This window comes from Tupaia chinensis, unplaced genomic scaffold (assembly GCF_000334495.1).
Source record: "Tupaia chinensis unplaced genomic scaffold, TupChi_1.0 Scaffold000020_1, whole genome shotgun sequence".
In the NCBI taxonomy this organism is placed as follows: Eukaryota; Metazoa; Chordata; class Mammalia; order Scandentia; family Tupaiidae; genus Tupaia; species Tupaia belangeri.
Genome location: NW_006159450.1, coordinates 105,681 through 128,445, shown reverse-complemented (window position 1 = coordinate 128,445; position 22,765 = coordinate 105,681). Strand labels below are relative to the sequence as shown.

The window sequence follows — 22,765 nt, the reverse complement described above, 5'->3', positions numbered from 1 at the left end:
TTAAGACGCTTGTTCATTTATGCTTTATTTAACAATCGTGCCCAGTTTTATCATTTCACAAGAACGAAGCAAGGGACAAAGTCAGTGTGGTAGTTCCTGGCTGCTGAGTTGCTGGCAAGCTGCTGGCGACGGGGTCAATCTCTATTCGGATGTCCCCCTTCTTCACTTGAATATAGAACTGTGTGGACAACTGTGATATGAACAACATGCATAAGCTATCATACATAATTACAACAGCAGGTTCTGACCCCACTGGCCTCATCAGTAGGAGCGAATAGCAGGGGGAACGGTGGCACAGTCGGCCTCATTCAAGGTTCTGTCGATCACAGGTCGGTATTCCAGAGTGACCTTGAACAGAAGAGGGAGTGGTAAGTTAGAGCACAAATAGCCCTCTCTTAATGATGGCTTCGAAAAACTCAGCTATAGAAGTAAATTCACAGGTATGAGAACTTAATGACAAAGATATTCCTTGAAGTGTCTTTCAATAAAAATTCAAAGTGGGGCTGGTGGGACCAGCGGGGTGACATGATGGTTAAGGCGCTGAATTTCCACATGACCAACCATGGTTCAAGTTCTAGACCTTGTTTTCTGACTTTGTCTCTGTCTCTCTCTCACTCTTTGGTGATTGTATGTGCCCTATAGCAAATTTAAAAATAACAGTAATAAACTTAAAAAATTAAAAAATGGGGCAGTTCTGTGGCCTGGTAGTTATGGTGGTTCTCTCTCCCATGGCTGACCCTGCGGCTGGAGCCCTAGACCCAGTAAGCTTGAGGAACATGCCAGGTACATGTACATGTGCATCCAGAACCGTGCCAAGACAGAGAGTTGGAGAAGGCACTGCAGTGTGACCATTCTCCATGCAGCTTGCTTTCTCCCTCTACTGTCAAGCACGTATGCTCTCTGGTGAAGTTAGAAAAAACAACTTGGGACCAGCAGATGGCATAATGACTATGTCACTGGACTCCCATGTAGTCGACCGCAGTTTGAATCCTGGACCCAGTGGCTTAAACTCATGCCAGGCATGTGTGCGTGCGTGCCCAAGATCCCGAAAGAATGGAGAAGAAGGGATTATGGTGTGGCCATCCCCCCTTGGGATTGACTTCTCTCACTTTCTGTCTCTCTTTTTGGCGAGTGCACACGTCCTACAGCAAAAAAAGCCCCCTCAAAACAAAACAAAAAACAAAACCCTACAAGTGATATAAGAGCACAGCAGGGTCTAGATACAGAAATTACAATAAATCCAGAGTGCTGGACCAATTAAATAGCACCAAACAAGATTCTTAATACTTGACAAAGATGCTTCCATCATGAGCAGGTAAGCCCTGCACAGACCATCACGCTGTTTAAACTATGTGCTATGCTGGACCAGCAGTTAGCGTAATGGCTATGTTGCTGGACTCCCATGTAGTCAACCGAGGTTCAAGTCCCAGGCATGGTGGCTTAAACTCACACTGGGTGCGTGTGCGTGCGTGCCCAAGATCCTGAGAGGAGAATGGAGGAGAAGGGATTGCAGCATGGCCATCCCTCCCAGGGGGTGATTTCTTGCTTTCTGTCTCTGTCTTTCTGGTGAGCACACGTGCCCTATAGCAAAAACCTCTCCAAAAAAACCCCCCAAAACAAAAAAACTATGTGTTATGCATCTGTACCACACAGGTGCTGCACATGCATGCACACACAGATTGAAGGGAAAGTTTCAAATGTCAGGGGTGATCATCTTGAACGGATGGGCTTATAAATAAGTATGACAAAACTACAAAAAGTGTTTTTATTCTTTTCACACTTTCTGTATTTTCTAAGATGAGCATGAATTTTTTTAGTAAAAATCCCAATACACTATTAAGAGCAGACTTGTGCTAAAAGCAGCACAGTCTATATGCCGTGAGAAAGTAGCTCTCCCGATAACTCTGAAGATGACAACAGCCCGAGTCAGACAGGCAGGCGCCCTCTGTGAGTGACCACTGCAGGGTGAGCCTCTGCAGACCCAGAGAAATGACTGTAAGATCATCTACAAATGGGAAAAAGCTCACGGGTAAAGCTTCACCTCTCGGTTTTCTCATGTTCAACATGCAGCAGAAACGGCACGCAGACACAGTTGCTTCACCGGGAAGAGTGCAAGCTCTCCTGCCATCTCGGCTGGCTGTTTCCAGGGCACCCTCCTGTGCGCCCCCAGAATCAACACCAACTTTGTCACCAAGCCTCCAACATCTGTGCCCCTGCCCAGGGCCCTTCCTCCTGTTACTACGTGGGAGCTGACTGCTCCTCTGAACCACCTGCAGGCTCTGACGAACGCAGCGCCTCCTTAGTGATGCCTCAAACCACCAAGGCCAACTGCAGAATGGCAGGACAGCCCAGGTGCCAGCTCCCACATACCTTCCCTGTCGCGACATCAACGTAAGATAGGGTGTGCTTCCTCCAGTGCTCTGCAAATGGCCTCTTCTGCTGCCCCTGAAGGGGCTTGGAGTAATCGTACTCGTCAATCCGCACCTGCAGAAGAAATGCAGTCGAACTTCCTGTCACTCCCAGATCCATATAATCAGAGAACAAGGCAAGCGAGGAAACGGCGCACAGGACCACGCCCACATGCCCTACCACTGCAGCCCGAGTCAACACTGTGGCAAGGTCAGGACCCCCAGAGCCCATGCGCTCATCAGTGGGCTGCGGCCAGCAGCTGAGCCTGAGTGTGACATTCCCGCCAGTCCACGCGCTAAGCTCCCGTGGTCCACAGGCCGAATGGGGCATGCTATTCCCGCCTGCACACTCTCTAAACTCCCAGGGTCCGCGAGCTGAGTGGAGCATGCCGCTCCCGCCTGCACTCTCTCTAAACTCCTGGAGAGTCTGTGTTCAAATCAGACATCCTACACGCACCCTAAAAATTGACCCGCACCCTGAGAGACTGCCTAAGCCTTTTTAGCCTTTTTTTGGAGAGATTTTTGCTATAGGGCGCATGCACTCAGCAGACAGACAGAGAGAAACAGAGAGACAGAAAGCAGGAAATCACCCTCCAGGGGGGATGGCCACGCCACAATTGCTTCTCCTCCATTCTCCTCGCGGGATCCTGGGCACGCACGCACACGCGCCCGGCGTGAGTTTAAGCCACCGGGTCTGGGACTCGAACCGCGGTCGACTACGTGGGAGTCCAACGACATAGCCATAACGCTAACTGCTGGTCCCTTTAGCCTTTTTAAAAATGTTCTAATTTATTATACATTTCAAAAACTCAAGAAAGGAAGTGAATGCTACTAAGTTAAATCTTCTAAGTTAAAACATAAGGGCTTCTTCAAATAAAAAGATTCACATACATGGCCACTTCTGCTGAAAGGGTATGTGAGGGATGGGCAGAGGGATAGGTAAGTGGAGATAAACAGGGTCAACACATTCCCTAATTATACAACAATGGAACAAACTCAGTCACCTGTTGCAACCGAGAGTGACACTTCCTGTCAGGCAGTACATGCTAGGGACATGGTCACCACCCCTTCCCTCAAACCAGGAGCAGGGCAAGTGCAATCCAGCCCCGATTAGTGAATAGTGAAATATCAAGGAAAAACCCGATTTTTCCTGTGCTGCCCTTGTTCAGGGATCTGTAGAGTTTTGCCCCACAGCACTATGGTCCAGGACCAAGCCTGTGTCTGTCTTACCCCCTTCGTCGAACAGTTTGCCCTGAGCTTATATCTACACTCCAAACACCCTTCTCTGTGGGTTTCACTTTTATTCGCCAAATATTCTCTTCTGCAGAATCTGACATGTGTACTCAACCAATTTGTTGAGAGTAGAGGCCCTAAGATCAGGCTCTACAATACCTTCCCAAACCACAGGCAGGTCTGAAACGAGGACAGGGCCTGTGGCTGTGATTCAATAAACACAGCTGCATTTCCTAGCCCTGGCATTCCAGCTGCACATCTAACCGTGGCCTCAGTGAGAGTAAGGTGCATTCTGCTTACATGCTGCACTGCACCGTCTCCTTCCAAAGCCAGAAAGGTCACACCGGTGAAGACAGAACAAAGGTATGAAAATTATTGGGAAAAACCCCCCACTTCGTCCTTATTCTTCTGTGAAATGGAGTGAAACAGCAGAGACACATGTGGGAAGTGGGCAACACCAGGTAAGAGAAGCCACCAGGAGCACTCAGGGCAGAGGGCAAGGCGCACCTTGTAGTCTTCCCTGGCGTGAGCGCCTCGTGACTCCTTCCGTGCCTCTGCCCCATAGATGGTCTGGAGTGCGCACAGCATCAGGTTCTGCAGCTCTAGGGTCTCCACCAAATCCGTGTTCCACACCATTCCTGGGAACACACAAGATCCCGTCACACGCCACTCCAGGTTATGTTGTGGCTCACTAACACACAGCTACTGGCCACAGTTGTACTGCCACAGAAGGCTCATTTCATGCAAGAGCAAGCAGGACAGATGGCAGCCCACCCTGCAGAAGGCAGCCCCTGGCCAATCGGCCAATGCTTCTGCTCACCCCTGTCAAACGTCCTCAGGTGCTTCAGGTCTCCATAGAGCTGGCTGATTCTCTCACAGCCCTCTTGCAACACGCTTCCCACACGGAACACTGCAGCATGGCTTTGCATGGACTGTAACACAAAGTGCTGTTTGCGAGCTTTCAGCTCTTAGACGCCACTCCAAAAGCCCAACCTTTAGACCTCTTGTATTTCACTTTATGTAAGACATCATTGTCACCAGAAGATTAGAAAATTCAGACAGAGTTTAATACTCAGAATTTTAATTTTAAAGTTTATTACTATTTTAGTTTGTATATAGGAAATGTGTGCTAACCAGAGAGACAGTGAGAGTGAGAGCTAGAGCGAGAGAGAGAAAGAAAGTAAGCTGCCAGGTCCAGGACTCGAACAGTGTTGGTCACGTGGGAGTTCAGTGCCTTAATTACCACACTACCTGTTGGCCCCTCTTAATTTAATTTTTCAAAAAAGTTGCCAAAAAGCTCTTGCATTTTCCAGAGACAGAGAAGATAGCAACCCCAATAAGGTATGGTCATGCCACGATCCTTTCTGTTCCACCTCTACCCCCTATCAGGATTTCAGGCAAGCACACAAATGCCTGGTGTATTTTTCAAACTGCTTACTGTTACTTTATCATTATTTTTCTTTTAAAGACTTTTGCCATAGGGTATGTGTGCTCTCTGGAGACAGAAAGATAGGGATACTGAGAAACCCGCCCCCAAGAGGGATGCCCATGCCACATCCCTTTCTCCTCCATTTTTCCTTTGGGATTTCGGGAATGCATGCACGAGTGGCTGATGTATTTTTCGAACTGGCAGGTCTGGGATATGAACTGCAGAGTCAGCCATGTGGGATCCAAGGCTGTAATTTCCACATTACCTGCTGGTCCAACTCTGAATTTTAAAATGAAGTTTGACAACAGCTTTAAATGCTTCTGTGTTCCCACTACATGCATGTTCTAAGTCCACACAGAACCACCGAGGGGCACAATGTGCACTTCTGGCGCAGTCTGTGGAGTATAGCCAGAAGGGAGGCATCAGAGCCCACACCTTATGAGGATGATGCTCTGGAAGGCACATGACGAGCCATACTGCCAGCTTGCTACTGCCCTGCAGACCCTGCAGCACCTGACTCAGGTGCCCTGGCAGTTAGTGTGATGGACCAGAGACCCCCCCCTCGGTGACATAAACCAGTGCAAAGGTGGTGTGAGTGAAGGCCTGGGCACAGCGAGCAGTGTGTGTCTTGGGAACTTACCCTGTGGCCCCTTGCCTACCGATCTTCTGGTTGTAAAAAAAAAAAACAAAAAACAAAAACAACAACCTCATACACTAAGTTCCTTTATAGTCTCATTGTTCATGCTCATAAGAAATGTGCTATGGGGGAACCAGCAGTTAGCATAATGGCTATGTCGCTGGACTCCCACGTAGTCAACCGCGGTTCTTGTCCTGGACCCGGTGGCTTAAAACTCACGCTGGGTGCGTGTGCGTGCATGCCCAAGATCCCGAGAGGAGAATGGAGGAGAAGGGATTGCGGCATGACCATCCCCCCTGGGGGGTGATTTCTCGCTTTCTGTCTGTCTCTCTGTCTCTCTCTGTATGTCTGGCGAGCGCACTCGCCCTATAGTGAAAACCTCTAAAAACCTGAAGTTTCCCTTAGGCCTGCCATGAGATAAGGATCTACCCCTGTTCCCTATGAAATGGGCAGAAACCATTTACTGAATTACCTTTAATCTTACTCTTTGAAATCTCCCCCCTTTTTCCTAGAGGGTTTTTGCCATAGGGTGCATGTGCTCACCAGAGAGAGAGAGAAAGAGTGGGAGGGAGAGTGAGAGGGAGGGAGGGAGGGAGGGGGGAGGGAGGAAGAAAAAGAGAAATAGGAAGGAAGAAATCATCTCCTGGCCACACTGCGATCCCTTCTCCATTCTCCTCCCAGGATCTTAGCCATGCACGCACATACGTCAAGCATGAGTTTCAAGCCACTGGGTTCAGGACTCGAACCACAGTCAGCCAAGTGGGAGCTCAATGACATAACTACTACGCCATCTACTGGCCACTACAAATCCCTTTATTACATGCTAAGTCACAGCACCCACTTGGGCCTATTTCTGGACTCTGCCTTTTTCCTCTAAATGTCTCTGTCTCTGTCAATACCAAATAAATGTAGATTTATAATTCAAATGGAATAGATTTCATTTCTATTGAAATGAACAATATATTGGGTTGTCAGGGAAGTCATGATGCATTTGTGCATAGAAAAACACGTCATGACTTTCTGGACAACCCAATGTAACTGTAAAACTGTAATGTCTAAGAGGGGCCAGCGGTGGCATGGTGGTGTAGGCGGCTAGATCCCCTACACGGCACCTGTGTGGTTGGGTCCAGGACCAAGAGGCTTGAAAACCACACTGCGCGCACGTGTGCATCCCCAACCCCGAGAGTGAAGGAGAGGAGACTGAGCCATGGCCACCCCACTGTGGGCAGTGATCTCTCACTTTCCCTCTCATTCTCTCTGGTGAGCGCATGTATCCTATGGCAAAAAATTAAAGTTCCCTATTTCTTAAATTTTTATTAATCAAAACATGTGTTATCTAATATAATAGCCACTAACCACACGTAGCTATTTATGTTAAAATTGAAATGAAAGAAAATTAAAATTTTACATCTGTGGCTAGCTGCTGGCAGGCTGGACACAGAGCACGTCCATCAGAACAGAGGGTCTCATCAGTTAGCGTAATGGCTATGTCGTTGGACTCCCACGTAGTCAACCACGGTTTGCGTCCCAGACCTGGTGGTTTAAAACTCACGCCGGGACCATGTGAGTGCGTGCCCAAGATCCCAAGAGGAGAATGGAGGAGAAGGGATTGCGGCGTGGCCATCCCTGCTGGGGGGTGACTTCTTGCTTTCTGTCTCTATCTGTCTAGCGAGGGCACATGCTCTACAGCAAAAAAAAAAAAAAAAAAAAAAAAAAAGGTCCAGCAGACAGTGCTGACCTATTGACACGAATCACTGCTCAGACTCGTCTCCCACTACCGTCCACTCTCCCGGTCTCCCTGATTTTATTTTGGGGTAGCAAGAAGCCCATTTTTAAAATACTTCAGGGACCAGCAGATGGTGTAAGGTTACGTCACTGTACTCCCACATAGTCGATTGCGATTTGAGTCCTGGACACAGCGGCTTAAAACTCATGCTGGGTGCATGCGTGTGCATGTGAGACCAAAATCCCAAGAGGAGAATGGAGAAGGGACTGTGGTGTGGTCATCCTCCCCGAGGGGTGTGGTGTGATCTCTCGCTTTCTATCTCTGTCTCTCTGGCAAGCCACGTGCTCTCTAGCAAAGCCCTCTCGAGGTCAGAAATGACGACGTTGACCTCTGCAACAAGATGTACACACACGTGTCGTACCAGACTCCCAGGAGGACTACTAAAAAGAAGCTGCCTGCTGTAGCAAGCTTCCCTGCCACCCCCCGCTCCTCCTCCTCCTGCCATCTGCCCAGGACAGCCCACTGGTAGGAGACATGTACTCGTCTAGCTCGGGCCTCCTGGCTCTTCTGCTTCTTGGTGGCAGTGAGTGATGTGCTGTCCCCGGAGCCAGCAGCCGCTCCCTCCCGAGTGAGCCCAGGCCTCACCTTCTGCATGCTGAGTCGCAGTTCTGAGGTTCTGGTGCTTCCGTCAGCAAATCTCAACTTGTCAAGATTCATGACAGACTCCTCCCCAGCATTTGGTTTAATTGGAGGAACTTTATCTCCTTAAAACAAAAAAGAGAGAGACAATTAACTCTTGAAAAGTCAATGGACCTTGAATTATAGCGCCTCACAGCCACTCAGGGGCTACTGTGGCTGGCGCAGCCTTGCCCTGAGGAGCCACCTACAGACAGGACCAATTTATATTTTTTTGGATTTTTTGCTGTAGCGTGTGTGCACTCGCTGGGGAGATAGAGACTGAGGCAAAGTGAGAAATCACCCTCCAGGGGATAGCCATGCCACAATCCCCTCTCCTTTATTCTCTCACAATTTTGGGCACACATGGGGGTGTGCCTGGCGTGACTTTCAAGCCACCAGGTCTAGGACTTGAACAATGGTCGATCATGTGGGGAGTCCAACACCTTAACCATGACGCTACTTGCTGGCCCCTGGGCTGATTTTTAAAGAACTACGTAGACACACCAGGGGTGGCCAGAAGGTAAACTTTCAATTAACAAAATAGAAAACATCTTTAACATGAGGCTGACACAAATAGACCTTGTACTGCTACTCAAACAAGGAAAAAATGACACCCTCCAGATCGCGATTTTCAGCACTCTGTGACCTCTTCCCAGGGCCAACCACAACTGCTGTCCTTATACAGGACAGGGAAGGCTCGCTGTCAGTCACCTGCCAGGTTCAACCTGTGTGCTTGCATCTGCACCTCAAAGTCTGCAGCTCTTACCTTCCTAAAGTGTTTCTAGGATGTTTTCCAAGGTTTTATTTATTTTGGGGGGATATATTTTGGAGCATCCCCTTCAATGGGCAGTCCGAGCAGGAGACGGGCTATCCTGGCTGCTCCTGAGGCAGGGCGCTTCTTGGCTACTGCTTTCCCTTTGTTTTGAGTGCTCTAGGAAATGACCATTCAGCAAAACTAACTTTTTTCAATAGACAGTTTTGCAAATTTTAAGACATACAGATTTCCATAACTGCTACCACAGTAAGGATAGAGATCAGGAGTTAAACTTTTTCAATGTTTAATAAATTTGTGTCAAGGAAAACTTTTTTCATTCTTAACAAAAGACAAATAAAACACGGTGCCGTGTCATTCTTGGAGGAGGGCTTTTCTATTGGGACGCGGCCTCTGAGACACCACCGGGCCTCCTCCCTCGCTTGCCCTTTCCAATGCGACACACAGAGTCACACAGAGTCGTCCTATGAATCTGGGACCTGTGGCAACATACTCCTCTTACTGCTAAGTTTAAAACTCTCTTAAATGTTAGTGGACTCCTCAGATGTAAAAGCCCAAGGTATTCTTACAAAACTTTTCCTCATTCTCAAAGACAAGGAATCTCAAATTTTCTGCTTTGGTCTGAAAAGTGCTGTTTGTCTTCACTACAACCAATGACGTCAGGGTTCCCGAGTGAAGTGAGCACAGTCTGGGGCAGGGATGAGGGGCCTACACCCTGCCTCCACAGCTGATGAGTGGCAGGTCACAGCACGCATGTGCCATGTCCACACACGTGTCCCGAGCTGCCATCAGGTCTAGGGAGTCTGACGGAGTTCCTGCACTTTCTGTCACAGTTACAGTGGTGTTTTTGGGTGGAGGACAGAGCTGGTTTCCACTGCATCACTTCAATCCATACAAAGCATCTGTTCTATGGAAATAGCAGACTTATACTACAGTTAGTCCAGCGACATCTGGGAAGGGTGTGGGCCCAGAGGCCCCAACAGCCCTGCCACAGAATGTTCCCTTGCACCCTGTCCACCCTGCATCACTGTTTCGGGACAAAGAGGCTGGAGAACCACAGTGAAGACCCTCTGGAAGCCAGAGCACAGAACCTGCCCTGTCCTTGGTGTATACAGGTGGACACGTGTCCCAGCACATGGTGCTCTTCTACACTGTGCCCTAAGCCACTACACACCCTGCTGCAGGCCACCCTTTCACTGTAGGTGGGAGCCAGGACCCAGTGCTTTGTGTCGTTTGCTCTGAATCATCTTTTTTTTTTTTTTTTAATAAAGAAGTATTATGACTTTTAAAATGCCTAAGTTAAGTTATACATTGATCTGTCTACAGTTTAACACATTTCACTGCAAATTAGTGATATATATATCAAGCAAGCAACATGTAGAAAGTTTCATTCAAAAAACAATGTCCTTGGGACCAGGAGATGGCATAAAGGTTACATCACTGGACTCCCATGTACTCAACCACAGTTCAAGTTTTGGACCTAGAGGCTTAAAAATCTCATGTTGGGTACATGTGCATGTGTGCCCCAAATCCTGAGAATGGAAGAGAAGGGATTGTGGTGTGGCCATCTTCTGTGGAGGGTGATTTCTCACTTTCTCTCTGGTAAGCGCATGTGCCCTGTAGCAAAAATCTCTCAAAACAAACAAAAGAACACAACGTCCTTGGGGCCAGCAGATGGTGCGGTGGTCAGGTGCTGGATCCCACATGGCCAGCTTCAGGGGTTAAGTCCTGAACCTGGCAGCTTGAGAGTCACACCAGGCACATGTGCATAAGTGCCCAGAATCCCAAGAAGAGAATGGAGAACAAGAAGTGGCCATCCCCTCAGACGTGGATTTCTCAGTCTCTCTCTCTGATAAGAGCATGTGCCCTGAAGCAAAAATAAAAATACAAAAGTGTCCTTATACTAAATTTTTCAAGCAGAACATATTGAGTGCAAAAAGAAACTCTGCCAAAAAAAGCTAAACTTTCCTTCTTAACTGTCAGCCCCGCCTGGCCTGTGTCTAGTCCCAACATTACTATCATATACTCTCTGGATTTCTGTTTTGTCACTTTTAGCGAGAGGAAAAAAAAACAAAAACAAGACTGCCTCCATATGAGCACTAAGCACCTCAAGTAACAGATCAACTCTGTAACCTCCTGCCTTCTGATGCAGCCTGGCGACTGGAAGAGCACACGTACCAGGCCTGCAGGACTCTGCTATGCTCAGGGCACATGCTCGCCCAAAGACGACCAGGTCCAAGAGTGAGTTTGCCCCAAGCCTGTTGGCGCCATGCACAGAGGCGCAGGCTGCCTCTCCACAGGCATACAGACCAGGCACGACCTGGTCCTGGCCACTGACGTGCTTCAGAACCTGCAGGGAGATTTCAGATGAAATGTCAGGTATCCACATCTCAATAGGCCCAATCCCCCCAAACAGGGTATCTGTCCTGTGTCCTTGAAGAGGGGCCCCCGGACTCCCAGTCTGCCCCTCAGCACTCCCTACTGCGAGGCCAGAGAAAGGCCATAGAACCCCCAATGTCAGCATCCGTCACTCTGCTCCCACACTGCACATTCCTGAGGACTCTGCTACTGCCTCAGAGGTGACCACTGTCTCTGGCTCGGCAACCCTGGCTCAGACCAGGCAGAGCCAGCAGGCAGCAGGACATTACACAGGGAGAGGGCAGAGTGGGATTTCAGATCCCACTCACGGCTCACCTAAGAAGGGAGAGGAACAACTCCCACCCCTGCCAACGAGGATGGCAAACGGGCTGCCTGACCGGTTCCTGAACCACAGACCCTGACGGCTCACAGGATCACACCGGAGGGACGAGGTCACTTAAAACAGCATAAGATCACATAGAAGAGTGATCGTGAAACGGGCAGACCTGCGGATACTGTACCTGAGACTATTTACTGAGGAGAAAAGAATGAATAACTTGAACAGTTATCGAGGTGTGAGAACACAGCCAGGACAGCAGAGGCCTCCCTCTGCCTCAGGAAGAGCAGCTTAAAGTGCACTTGATTTACCCAGTGGCACAGGGCTTATCGGGAGGAGACGTGTGTCTTCTCCTCTCAGATCTGGAGGGCTGACTGCAGCAGGCCCATCGACCCCACCCTACTCATTATGGGTGAGGACCCTTGCTGTCACCTGCCCCTTGTAGTTTGTGGGAATGCCACCCATGTTATAATGCACAGTGGGGAGGACGGGGATTGGCTCCTTGGTTACGTCCACGCCAGCAAAGATCATGGCTGTCTCAGAGATGCCAGGCAGCCGTGTGGCCAGCTGCTCTGGGGGTAGGTGGTGCAGCTGCAGGTAGACGTGATCTTTCTCAGGGCCACAGCCTCTGGTAAAACAGAACAGTGCGTAATGAGTGAAGAGCCAGAGCCAGAGCCAGCCTAATATTATGAGAGCACTGAAGCACATGAGCTACAACTCTGATCATGACGAAGAAAATGCATCTAGGACCATGTGTTCACCAGCTCTTTCATAAATGTGTACCACGCGCTGGGACGCAGCTGAAAACAGGGCAGTCCCGGCCCAAACACGCCTACGCCATGTCTCACCCACCCCAAACCCTCACAGCCTCCATGGTCCTGTCTTGGAAACCATGATTCACTCTATTTTCCTTTGTAAGTATATCAGAAAGTTACCTATGTCAGATTCTCAAACTATTTTGACTTCTCAACTTTTATATTAGAACGTAAACCCTCTAAAAGCAGGTAAGTATCACTACATTGAAGGGCACTTCAGGCAACAGTAAAGTCTCAGGCTACTTCACTGAAAGGTAAGACACAGACAGCTGCTGCGACAACTGTGGCCTCAACCTGACTTCAGGTGGGGTGTGTCTCCCTCCCCTCTCTATCACACACACACACACACACACACACACACACACACACACACACACAAATTATGCTCCGCAGGTTCAAGATTTGCATTAAACTGGCTAAAGTTTTTAAAATGTGAGTCTTTATGAAACCATTGCACACATGCAGCTGACAGCCAGCAGGTACAGGGGCTGTGCTGACCGAGGTGGGCAGCGAACTGAACTTGGACACGGCGCCTGACCGGACCCTGAGCTGCTGTGAAGAGCCACCACCTACGCAGCCACAAAGGAAGAGACGGTCACGTGAGCCCAGGCCCACATGAGCTTCTGATATGCGCGAACCCGACCTGCACATGCCCATGGTGGCACGAGGCCACAACCCATGTGAGCCCACTCAGGCCTCTCTGAGGAAACTGCACGGACCTTCCTTCACGGATTTCCAGAGTCATGGACCGAGACACGACGTCTCGGGATGCCAGGTCCTTGGCGACGGGGGCATAGCGCTCCATGAACCTCTCGCCCTGGCTGTTGATGAGGATGCCTCCCTCTCCCCGGCACCCTTCTGTGATGAGGCAGCCAGCACCGTAGATGCCTGCAAGAGACCAGCGTCCAAGTCCTGAGAACCAAGGACAGCCCCGCCTCTTCTCCTGATGCACAGAGTATTTCTTTAAAGACTTTTTTTTGAGGAAGAGGGGGAGGAAGAGGGAGGGGTAGGCAACGGGCATTATACTCACCCACGGACAACTTCGCCCAGTGCTGATCACAAGTGTATGTTAGAGATCTTAAAATAAGGATTGTGTGAGAGAGAGAGAGACGGACAAGAAAAGACAAGCTATTGCTGTGTTGTGATCCTCCTGTCTCAGCCCCCAGAAAGGCAGGACCACAGATGTGCCCCATTACATTGGGCTTTCTGGGGTGTCAGGCCAGGCCTCCTGTGTGGCCTCAGCTGGCTGAGCAGCAGTGCCCGGCAAATGTTACCTGTCTAGGTCTCACTTTTCAATGGTGTCTTGTAACACTGTGGGGACCGTTTAAGAATGTCTATCTGAAGAACCAGTACAGTAACCATTACTGTTACACTATACTGGGGGCAGTTCTAGCTGCTTTGCCTACATTAACTGCAATTCTGCAATGGCCTGGTAACACTTCCTCATTCTTGGAGAAAGGTGAGCTCTAGTTCAATAAATATCTGGTCATAGCTGGGAAAGGCAGAGCCCAAGTTCAAACCTGGGAAAATGTGATGGAGTCTGATCTTAATTTGATTCTGAGTCCCTCAATATAAAAAAAAGATGAACACCAAAGTCTTGGATTAAACAAAGGAGACCAAAAATAACAACGCAACTTGAAAGCTAGCATTTTCATTAGCACACCAAAAAGGTTACCTTGTGAATGCATTTTCTTTTTTAACTGTCAAGAGTGTGTTTTATCACCAGAGAAGAAAGCACACCATAATCCTTCCTCCCCCGCTCTTACATATAGCTGGGATTTTGATCAAATGTGTCCATGTACCCAAAACGTTTTTCCAGCTGCTGGGACCAGGACTTGAATCATGGTGGACCGTGTGGGATCTGGCTCCCTTAACCAAGAGGCTACAGGGCAAGCCCACAAAAATGCAATTCTTACATTTCTATCACTTTTCCTAGTTTCGATGACTTTTTGGATGTAGTTTCTCTATACATAGCAGGGAAGTATAAGGAATGGTGCTCTGAATAATTACGAGGGAATTCAGAAACACAGTAATTCTTTATTGGATAAGAACAGTATAGGGGGCCAGCAGGTGGCATGGAGGTTAAGGCATTTGATCCCATATAAGCAAAGCTGTAGTTCAAGTCCTGGACCCAGCAAATTGGAAAGCACACCAGGAACATGTGTGTACATGCCCAACACCCCCAGAGGAGACTAAATTGTGGTGTGACCATCCCCTGGGGGTGATTTCTCACCTTTTCTCTCACTCTCTGCAATCCAGCAAGCGCACACACCCTATAGCAAAACTTAACAATAAAATATATGGAGGTCAGCAGGTGGCATAGCAGTTGGGGTGCCGAAGTTTCACATGGCCCACCTAGGTTTGAGTCCCAGACCTGGTAGCTTGAAAATCACGCCAGGTGTGTGTGCATGGGTGCCCAAAATTCTAAGAGACTGGAAAAGGGATTATAGCCTGGCCATCAACCTGGGGTTGGGGGTGATTTCTCACTTTCCCTTATATATATGTATGTATAAATATAATATAAAACAACATGAAAGAATAATTCATACATAGGTCAGCCAGTGGTGAGGTAGTTAATGTGGCTGGATCCCACATGTCCAACAGCACAGTTTGGGTTCTAGATCTAGTGGCTTGAAATATACATTGGGCATGTCTGCCCAAAAACCCAAGAGGAGAATGAAGGAAAAAGGACTGCAGGGATCAGCAGTTAGTGTAATGGCTATGTTGCTGGACTCCCATGTAGTCAATTGTGGCTTGCGTCCTGGACCTGGTGGCTTAAAACTCACGCTGGGCGCATGTGCGTGCATGCCCAAGATCCTGAGAGGAGAATGGAGAAAGGATTGCGGCATGGCCATCCCCCCTGGGGGGTGATTTCTCGCTTTCTGTCTGTCTCTCTGGTGAGTGCATGCACCCTATAGCAAGAAAAACCCCCCACCCCAAAAAAAAAAAAAAAAAAAAAAAGAGGACTGCAGCATGGCTACCCTGAGTGGTACTTTCTCACTTTCTTCCCTACCTTGTCTTTTTCCAGTGAGTTCATATACCATGCAGCAAAATTTAAAGAAATTATTTATGTAGTAATAAAAAAACAATGAATGTATTTTCTATTGGGCTGTCAGAAAAGTCATGATGTATTTTTGCACAGAAAAATATTTCCCCCCTGCCAGGGATCACAAGACTTTGCCGACAAAGAGAAAACAGGTCTCAGTGTGATGGTGGCTGCTGCCACCCTTGCATCTCCTCAGTCTTGAGGACACAAAAGCTACCCTTGAGTCCCAGACAAGAGACACCTCAGGCAGAGGCAGATCTGCACGTGTACACCCCTCTCTCACTTCTAGGCAACGGCCCCCACACCTGGGGCCCCAGCTGTCACCCTGTGCTGTCTCCAACTCCCACTCCTCCTCGACCACCTGACATCCCATGATGGCCTTTCCCCTCACCAGATGGGCTGAGCTTCATGTCCCAATGGCACACGGGTTCCCATCACAGCTCGCCCTGTTACAACAGAAGCCTGATGCTCTCCCTACAAAACTGAAACCTACCTATGCCTTCTCTGGTCAAATTCATTTCCCTAACTCCCAGGGTGCTCACTGTCAGTAAATACTGACTGAGGTTCTGCCATATGCTGGACACTGAGCTAGAATATGCCCCCAAGGGGCCTAGGCCTCACGGGGAGAGGGACACTGAAGCACTGTCTCACTCCTGGGTAAGCACCGCTAAGGCAAGGTTTGGGCTCCTTAGAGAGTATGTATGATGTGAATGGCACTTTTGGGGGGAGAAGCAGGAAAAACAATCTCCTTGAGGATGTGACATTTAAGTTTGCACCTGAGTAGAAAAACTTAGTAGAGAATCTTAGGCATGGTAGTCCATGAAAGCAGAGGCGAACTCGAGAGGGAGTGACTGCAAGACATAGGAGCCCAGTGCCAGCCAGGGCACGGCAACCTACCTGTAGGGTGGAACTGCACGAATTCCAAGTCCTGGCAGGGAAGGCCAGCCCTGGTGACCATGGCGGTGCCATCACCAGTACTGGTGTGGGCGGATGTGCAGCTGAAGTAGGTGCGTCCATAGCCTCTGGAAATGAGAGAGCAGGGACTGCACACAGCAGCCACAACACCTAGACAAGCGGCCCTAGGACACCACCTTCCGGACGCCATTTCTATGTGCGTGTATACCCAAAACACACACCTGTGTCCACATATACAAAATACTGGGGCCATGTTTGTAGTATTGCTACCTCAGGCAAAGAGATGGGAGCCTGGGGAACAGAGAAGGGACATGTAATTGTGTTTTAGTACTCTGTGTAGGCTGAACAAGTTCCCTGATAAGTATACATGACTTTTATCATAAAAATTCTAGCATGTCTATGAATTCAGTATTTTCTCTATTGTTTTTTGTGTATGTGTGCGTGTGTGGGTTGTCTAGGTCTCACTCTCACGACCCTCTTGCCTCAGCCTCCAAAGTACTTGGGGCCTTCCGTGCTGCCACCATGATGGCCGTTCAGGGAGTGCTGGCACTTGAACCTGGGCCATCCACGCAGACTTGGCCTCCCCAGTGGCAGTGCCCACATGCAGTGCTGTGGCCGGGCCCATTTTTCTCTACTTTCCTGTTCTTCTTTGTCAGCTTATCAAGCATAGTTGACCAAAAGAAACTACACACACTTAGGGTATGCGGCGTGATGATTTGACCCACGCACACATTGAGAATCAAATGCACAGTAAGCTAGTACAACACCTCACAGAATGAACGACTTTGTGCAGTAGGCACCAAAGATCCACTTTCAGAAATGTCATTCATATCTACGTTATTGCTGATAGCCACCACACTGTCACACATTACATCTCTAGAACTTACTCATCTAGATACAACTACTAGCTGTATCTCTGACCAGCTCCACAACCTGCACCCTCCCAGCTCCTGACAACCAGCCTTGATATTGTTTCTCTGGGTGTGACTTTTTAAGGAGTGCACATATGAGGTCATGCAGTACTTCCCGAGCCTGGCTTATTTCACTTGGTGTAATGTCATGGGAGTATACCAGTGTTATTACACATGATAGGATTTCCTCCATTTTGGCTGAGTCACAATCCAGAATCTGTTTATTATGTGTTCTAAATCCACCGGCAAACCCGTAGGCTGCTCTCATGTCTGGCTACGACAAACAACTCTACAATGAACACAGGGTGAGGCTATCTCTGAGCTACCGAGGCTACCGAGTTCCTTCCTTCTGTACATACACCAAAACATGGGACTGCTGGGTCATAAGGCAGTTCTGGCTTAATTTTTTGAGGAACTGCTCTACTGTTTTCTGCAACAGCTATGCCAGCCTGCATTCCCACCAACAAGGTACAGGGTCTTCTTTCTCCATCCTTGCAGGTGAGAGGGGACAGCTCACTGTGGTTTCCATCTGCCTTTCCCTCAGCAGTGATGCTGAGCACCTCACCACATACCTGCTGCCCATCTGTATGCCTTTGAAAAAAACGTCTAAGTCCTTGCCCATTCTGAATGGGCATTTGTCTTCACTAGGAAGTCGTGAGTCCCTTAAGTGTGTTGGTTATTAGTGCCTTATTGGATATATGGTTGGCAGGTACTATCTCCCCATCTATTATTTTCCTGTTTCTTTAGCTGTATAGGAGCTAAAGAGAATGGATACATAACAGACTGTATAAAATAAGATTACTTATTCTCATGTGAGCAAGTAGCACGTATCTATTCCAAGAATCAGCATGAACACAGTATTCACAAAAACAAAAGAAGTTATTCCAGAAAATGCCATGTGACTCTTTAAAGCTGCGGTAACCGGCAGTCAGGAAGAGTGAGCTGCATGGCCCTCAGGGGCGTCAAGCTCACACCACACTCCTGCCCACCTCCAAGGCAAGTGTGACTGCTGTCTCCTCCCCAGATGGAGAATCAAAGCTGGGAAAGAAGATCACCCCCACAAGGTTCTACCATTGCCTGAATCTGCATCAGAGTAAAAAAATTCTGAATAAAAATGTCTTAATTTTTATAGAGACATGAAATATGATAAGAGTTAGGTTCCTACCCAGTAGCAATAACAGTATTCTTCGCTCTTATGCGGTGTATGGACCCATCTTCTATGCAGAGTGCGATAACGCCACGGCACTCCCCATTCTCCATCAGGAGATCCAAGGCAAAATACTCCACGAAGTAGCTGGTGTCATAGCGCAGAGACTACAAAGAGAAGACCCCACATTCTAAGTGGCACCGGGTAGGTGATAAGCCAACACGTGAAGTGAGAGCTCCTGTGAACAGAGTAAAGAACTCAACTCGGTCTAGGTAGCATATGAAGTCACACCTCCAACAGTGCCAATAACACACTGCGGGCAGGAAAGGCATTCTACACGTGGGGCAGCAGAGGGAGCCTCAGACACAGGTCAGCCACCCCAGAGAAGAGCCACAGCTCCGAATAGCTGGTGCACCGACTCCCACTCCTGGCTCTCCGGTGGCTGCACTAAACCCTCTCAGAGCCTGGCACCAGAGTAAAGCCACAGACCATGAGGTCAATGTCCAGGGTGTGGCTGCTGGCTACACATGGCCACTTCATTGAAATGAAGCACAAACTTTTAGCTCCTCAGTTACACCAGCCACATTTGCCATGGCCAGAGTACCTGGTGCTGCCACGTGGACAGTGCAGAGAAGCACATTTCCCCACCGCAGAGACGGCACAGGCACAGCACTGCCAGCCTGGACACGGTGCCTATGTGAGCAGCTCTCACGAGCCTGGGCCAGCTCCCCATGACAACTCCTGAGACACAAAGGTCCAGGCACACTCGTAGTCACACACGCAGTCACAGGGCAACTGCTAGTGTCCTAACCCTGTGTATAACGACCTCCACCAATTCGGCTGAGAATATTATTTGGCTATGCTGACTGACAGTGACTATAGCTCCTCCAGGCTTCATCTAATATTTTTCATTTTTTTTCTTTTATTTTTCCACTTATCATAGGGCATGTATGGTTGCCAGAAAGAGAAAGAGCGGGAGACAGAGAAAAGAAAAGTGAAAAAATCACCCCCAGGGGAGATGGCCATGTCAAAATTCCTTCTCCTCCACTCTCCTCTTGGGATGTTAGGCACATGCACACACATAGCTGGCATGATTTTTCAAACTTCTGGGCCTGGGACTCAAACTGCAGCTGGCCATATGGAAGCCCAATACCTTAACCACCCGTCATCTGCTGGCCCCTGGCTTCATCCAGTTTTAACAGTTAAGTATTGGGACCAGCAGTTGGCGTAATGGCTATGTTGCTGGACTCTCATGTAGTCAAATGTGGTTTGCGTCCCGGACTCAGTGGCTTAAACTCACGCAGGGCGCGTGTGTGTGCATGCCCAAGATCCCAAGAGAAGAATGGAGGAGAAGGGATTGCGGTGTGGCCATCCCCCCCTGGGGAGTGATTTCTTGCTTTCTGTCTCTCTGTCTGTCTTTCTGGCGAGCACACTCGCCCTACAGCAAAAACCTCTCAAAAAACAAACAAACAAAAAAACAGTTAAGTATTAAAACAGATTAATCAGTTTGTGAACTGAGGTGTTTGTGAACTTGCTATGCACTGTTTTTATACTTTGAGTGGCAGATCACACGTTCAAATCTTGTACGTATGATCAACTCAATTTTCTGAAATATACAAAGAATAACACACTGCCTTAAAGATAGCTTTTCATAGCCTCTGTGTATTTCAAATGCACAATTTCCACGTGTGTCTTATGGAATTATTCTCTGCTTCTTCGTAAGCCACTCCAGTCTCCATTGCCACAGCCTCGCCTGACCAGACTGTGTCCCACCTGATATGCACCCAAGGTGGCCTCACCCTTCCATACAAAGTGTGCAACAGTGAGTGGCCGGTCCGATCAGCCACACAGCAGCAGCGATGGGCCTGCCCGCCTTTCCCAAACTTGAGGCTTTGTCCACCAAATGCACGCTGGTAAATCTTCCCATCTTCAGTTCTGCTAAATGGCATGCCGTAATTTTCTAGCTGTGAAAATTAAAAATAACAAAAACTTATTACTTTCAGGGAGTTGAAATACTTGCAGCTACTTTACACTAAACTTTAACACAAACCTGCAAAGCCAGACACAACACATTCCAGAAAATGTCAGTGTTTCAGGTAAGTTTCCTTATTATATGCACTGAATAGTGCCAGCCAGGGAGCGTAGTAGATGAGGTGGCTATACACCATGGCTGACTATAGTTCATCCCTGACTGGGTGCATGTGTATGCAAACTCAAAATCCCGAGAGGAGCATGGAAGAGAGGAGACTGCCGTGTGGCCATCCCCACTGGTGGGTAGTTTCTCATTCTTTCTCTCCAGAGAGTACATGCATCCTACAACAAAGTTTTAAAAATACACTGAACAGATGGTCATAGAAAAGATGTCCATGATCAGCTCTGCTCATTATCATTCTCTTGGCTGACCATGGCTGCTTGTGTCTCTCAAGCTTTTTCTAGGCCTATTCTTACACCAGAATTAGACCATGAGCTGAGTGAGTATGGTGAAGACCCAAGAGCTCGCCATCTTACCTCAACCACAGAGGCGGGAGCCTGCTCTGTCATGTAATGGATGGCATCCTGGTCTCCTAGCCAGTCAGAGCCTTTCACAGTGTCGTAGAAATGCCACCTCCAGTTGTCCTCTTCCACGTTCCCCAGGGCAGCATTGATTCCTCCCTGGAAACACCAAGCACTCCTTACAAGCTTCAAATGGGAGCCCCAGTTGCTTCTCTGGCAATCTCCTCTCCAGGACAAGGCTCAGAACAGCCAGTCACTCTGCAGTTACTCGCCCTGAGGACTGGCTTTCCTTAGCAGAGACAGTAAGGCGTCTTGAGCACTGAGGGGGGAGGGAGGCTGGCGCAGTGAGGCAGTTCAAGGCGGACAGCTGGGAACAAAGTACACTACCCTGCTAGTAGGTGGTCAGCACACCCAGGTGTGCTGGGGCCCAGTCAGGAGTGGTAACAAGGAGCTGGTCCTGCAAGGTCCCCAGACAGGAAACCCCGGAATGAGAGTGAGCTCAGTGAGTATGATGCAGGAAGAAGGCATGTGGCTGGGGAATGGGGAGAAGTTTGCTAAGGAAGAGTGGGACAGTGCAGGACCCCACAGTGCTGAGAGCATCCAGGGGACCTTCATCCTACCTGTGCAGCAACAGTGTGTGACCTGGTGGGGAAGAGCTTTGTGACACACGCCGTGTTAAACCCTGCCTCTGAGAGCCCAAACGCAGCTCGCAAGCCTGCCCCTCCAGCGCCTACCACCACTGCGTCAAATTCATGATCCACGACTGGATACTGAGCAGAAATCTGGAAGATAAAAAGCCACCCGTCAATCATGTGTCTGACTAAGGCAAACGCTGAGCCTGTGGTTTTACAGGAAGAGCCTGGAGGAGAGCGCAGCTGCCCTGCACACTGTGTTCAGGCACAGTGGGAACACCTTCACAGGGAGAAGGCTCGACAGTCAGATATTGTGACGACAGAGGGGTTGCTCACCAGCCAGAAATGCTAGAATCTTATATCTGAAAAGTGTATTTCTGGGTCTTAATGGTCAATCCTGTTAACCAAGTAGGGAGCCAAAGCAGCAAAGGGAAGCACCAACCCAAGTTGGACTGTCAGTGCTGAGTGTGGGCTTTCTTTCCAGGGTCGTTCTTGTTCATCTCTTCTCTTCCTGTCTGTACCCATGCACATATGGCTAGTATAGACCTGAGCTTTCACGTGGCGCAGTGCCCCTCTACTGCGATGGAGAGACTGGAAGAAACAGACTTTTACATGAGCATGTCCGGCAGGACCCTCTGACACTGAGGTGCACCACAGTTCCAAGCCCACGCTGAGAATTTTACCCTTTAAATGTGTGTAACGCTCAAATATAATAAGACAATCCAATATAGATCATTACCTTTCTAAGCCAAGACAATCATCTTAATGGAACAAAAAGCTGCGAACTTACTGAATCTGAAACTTTAGCAGATGCCCTCTTATCCCCATCAATAGTGAAATGGAAACCACGGGTCCCTGTTTGGAATACTGCAGGCCGCTGCAAAAACAGATAAGAGCGTTAGTGTCTCAAAGGGACAACAAAAGCTATGAGGGGACTGTAATTAAAATGTCCCCTACAAACTGCTCACCTTTTTGTTTTGTTCTCAGGTGCTCCCATTCACCTAAGACAACTCAGCTGGAACTCTCTACTTAACTTTGAAGGGCAGGCCCAAGGGGTACAGAGATTCTGCCTTCCCTCCAGGAAAATCCCTTCTAGATGAAGCATGTTTCTAAATAGCATATTCAGTGGTTCAGACAGAAAATGAAAAAGCTTCTCTTTCTCTCTAACATCTTCATTGATGATGCTACTTAGTAGAGAATGGGAAGACAGATAACAATTATAGCCATG

At 48.6% G+C, this 22,765-nt stretch overlaps 1 protein-coding gene across 1 annotated transcript; it reads right to left on the bottom strand.

Annotated features, from left to right (window-relative positions):
* On the bottom strand, positions 1–22,412 carry SDHA (succinate dehydrogenase complex flavoprotein subunit A; the record flags this gene model as incomplete). The annotated part of the gene is given in 14 exon segments (XM_014586319.2): positions 1–348; positions 2,371–2,484; positions 4,149–4,279; positions 4,462–4,573; positions 8,079–8,197; positions 11,062–11,233; positions 12,011–12,206; positions 13,113–13,281; positions 16,337–16,461; positions 18,431–18,579; positions 20,212–20,376; positions 20,921–21,064; positions 21,526–21,687; positions 22,328–22,412. Coding segments are annotated over 14 exon segments (1,930 nt in total), but the record flags the coding sequence as incomplete, so codon positions are not given.
* Between the last annotated feature and the right edge of the window lie 353 nt (positions 22,413–22,765).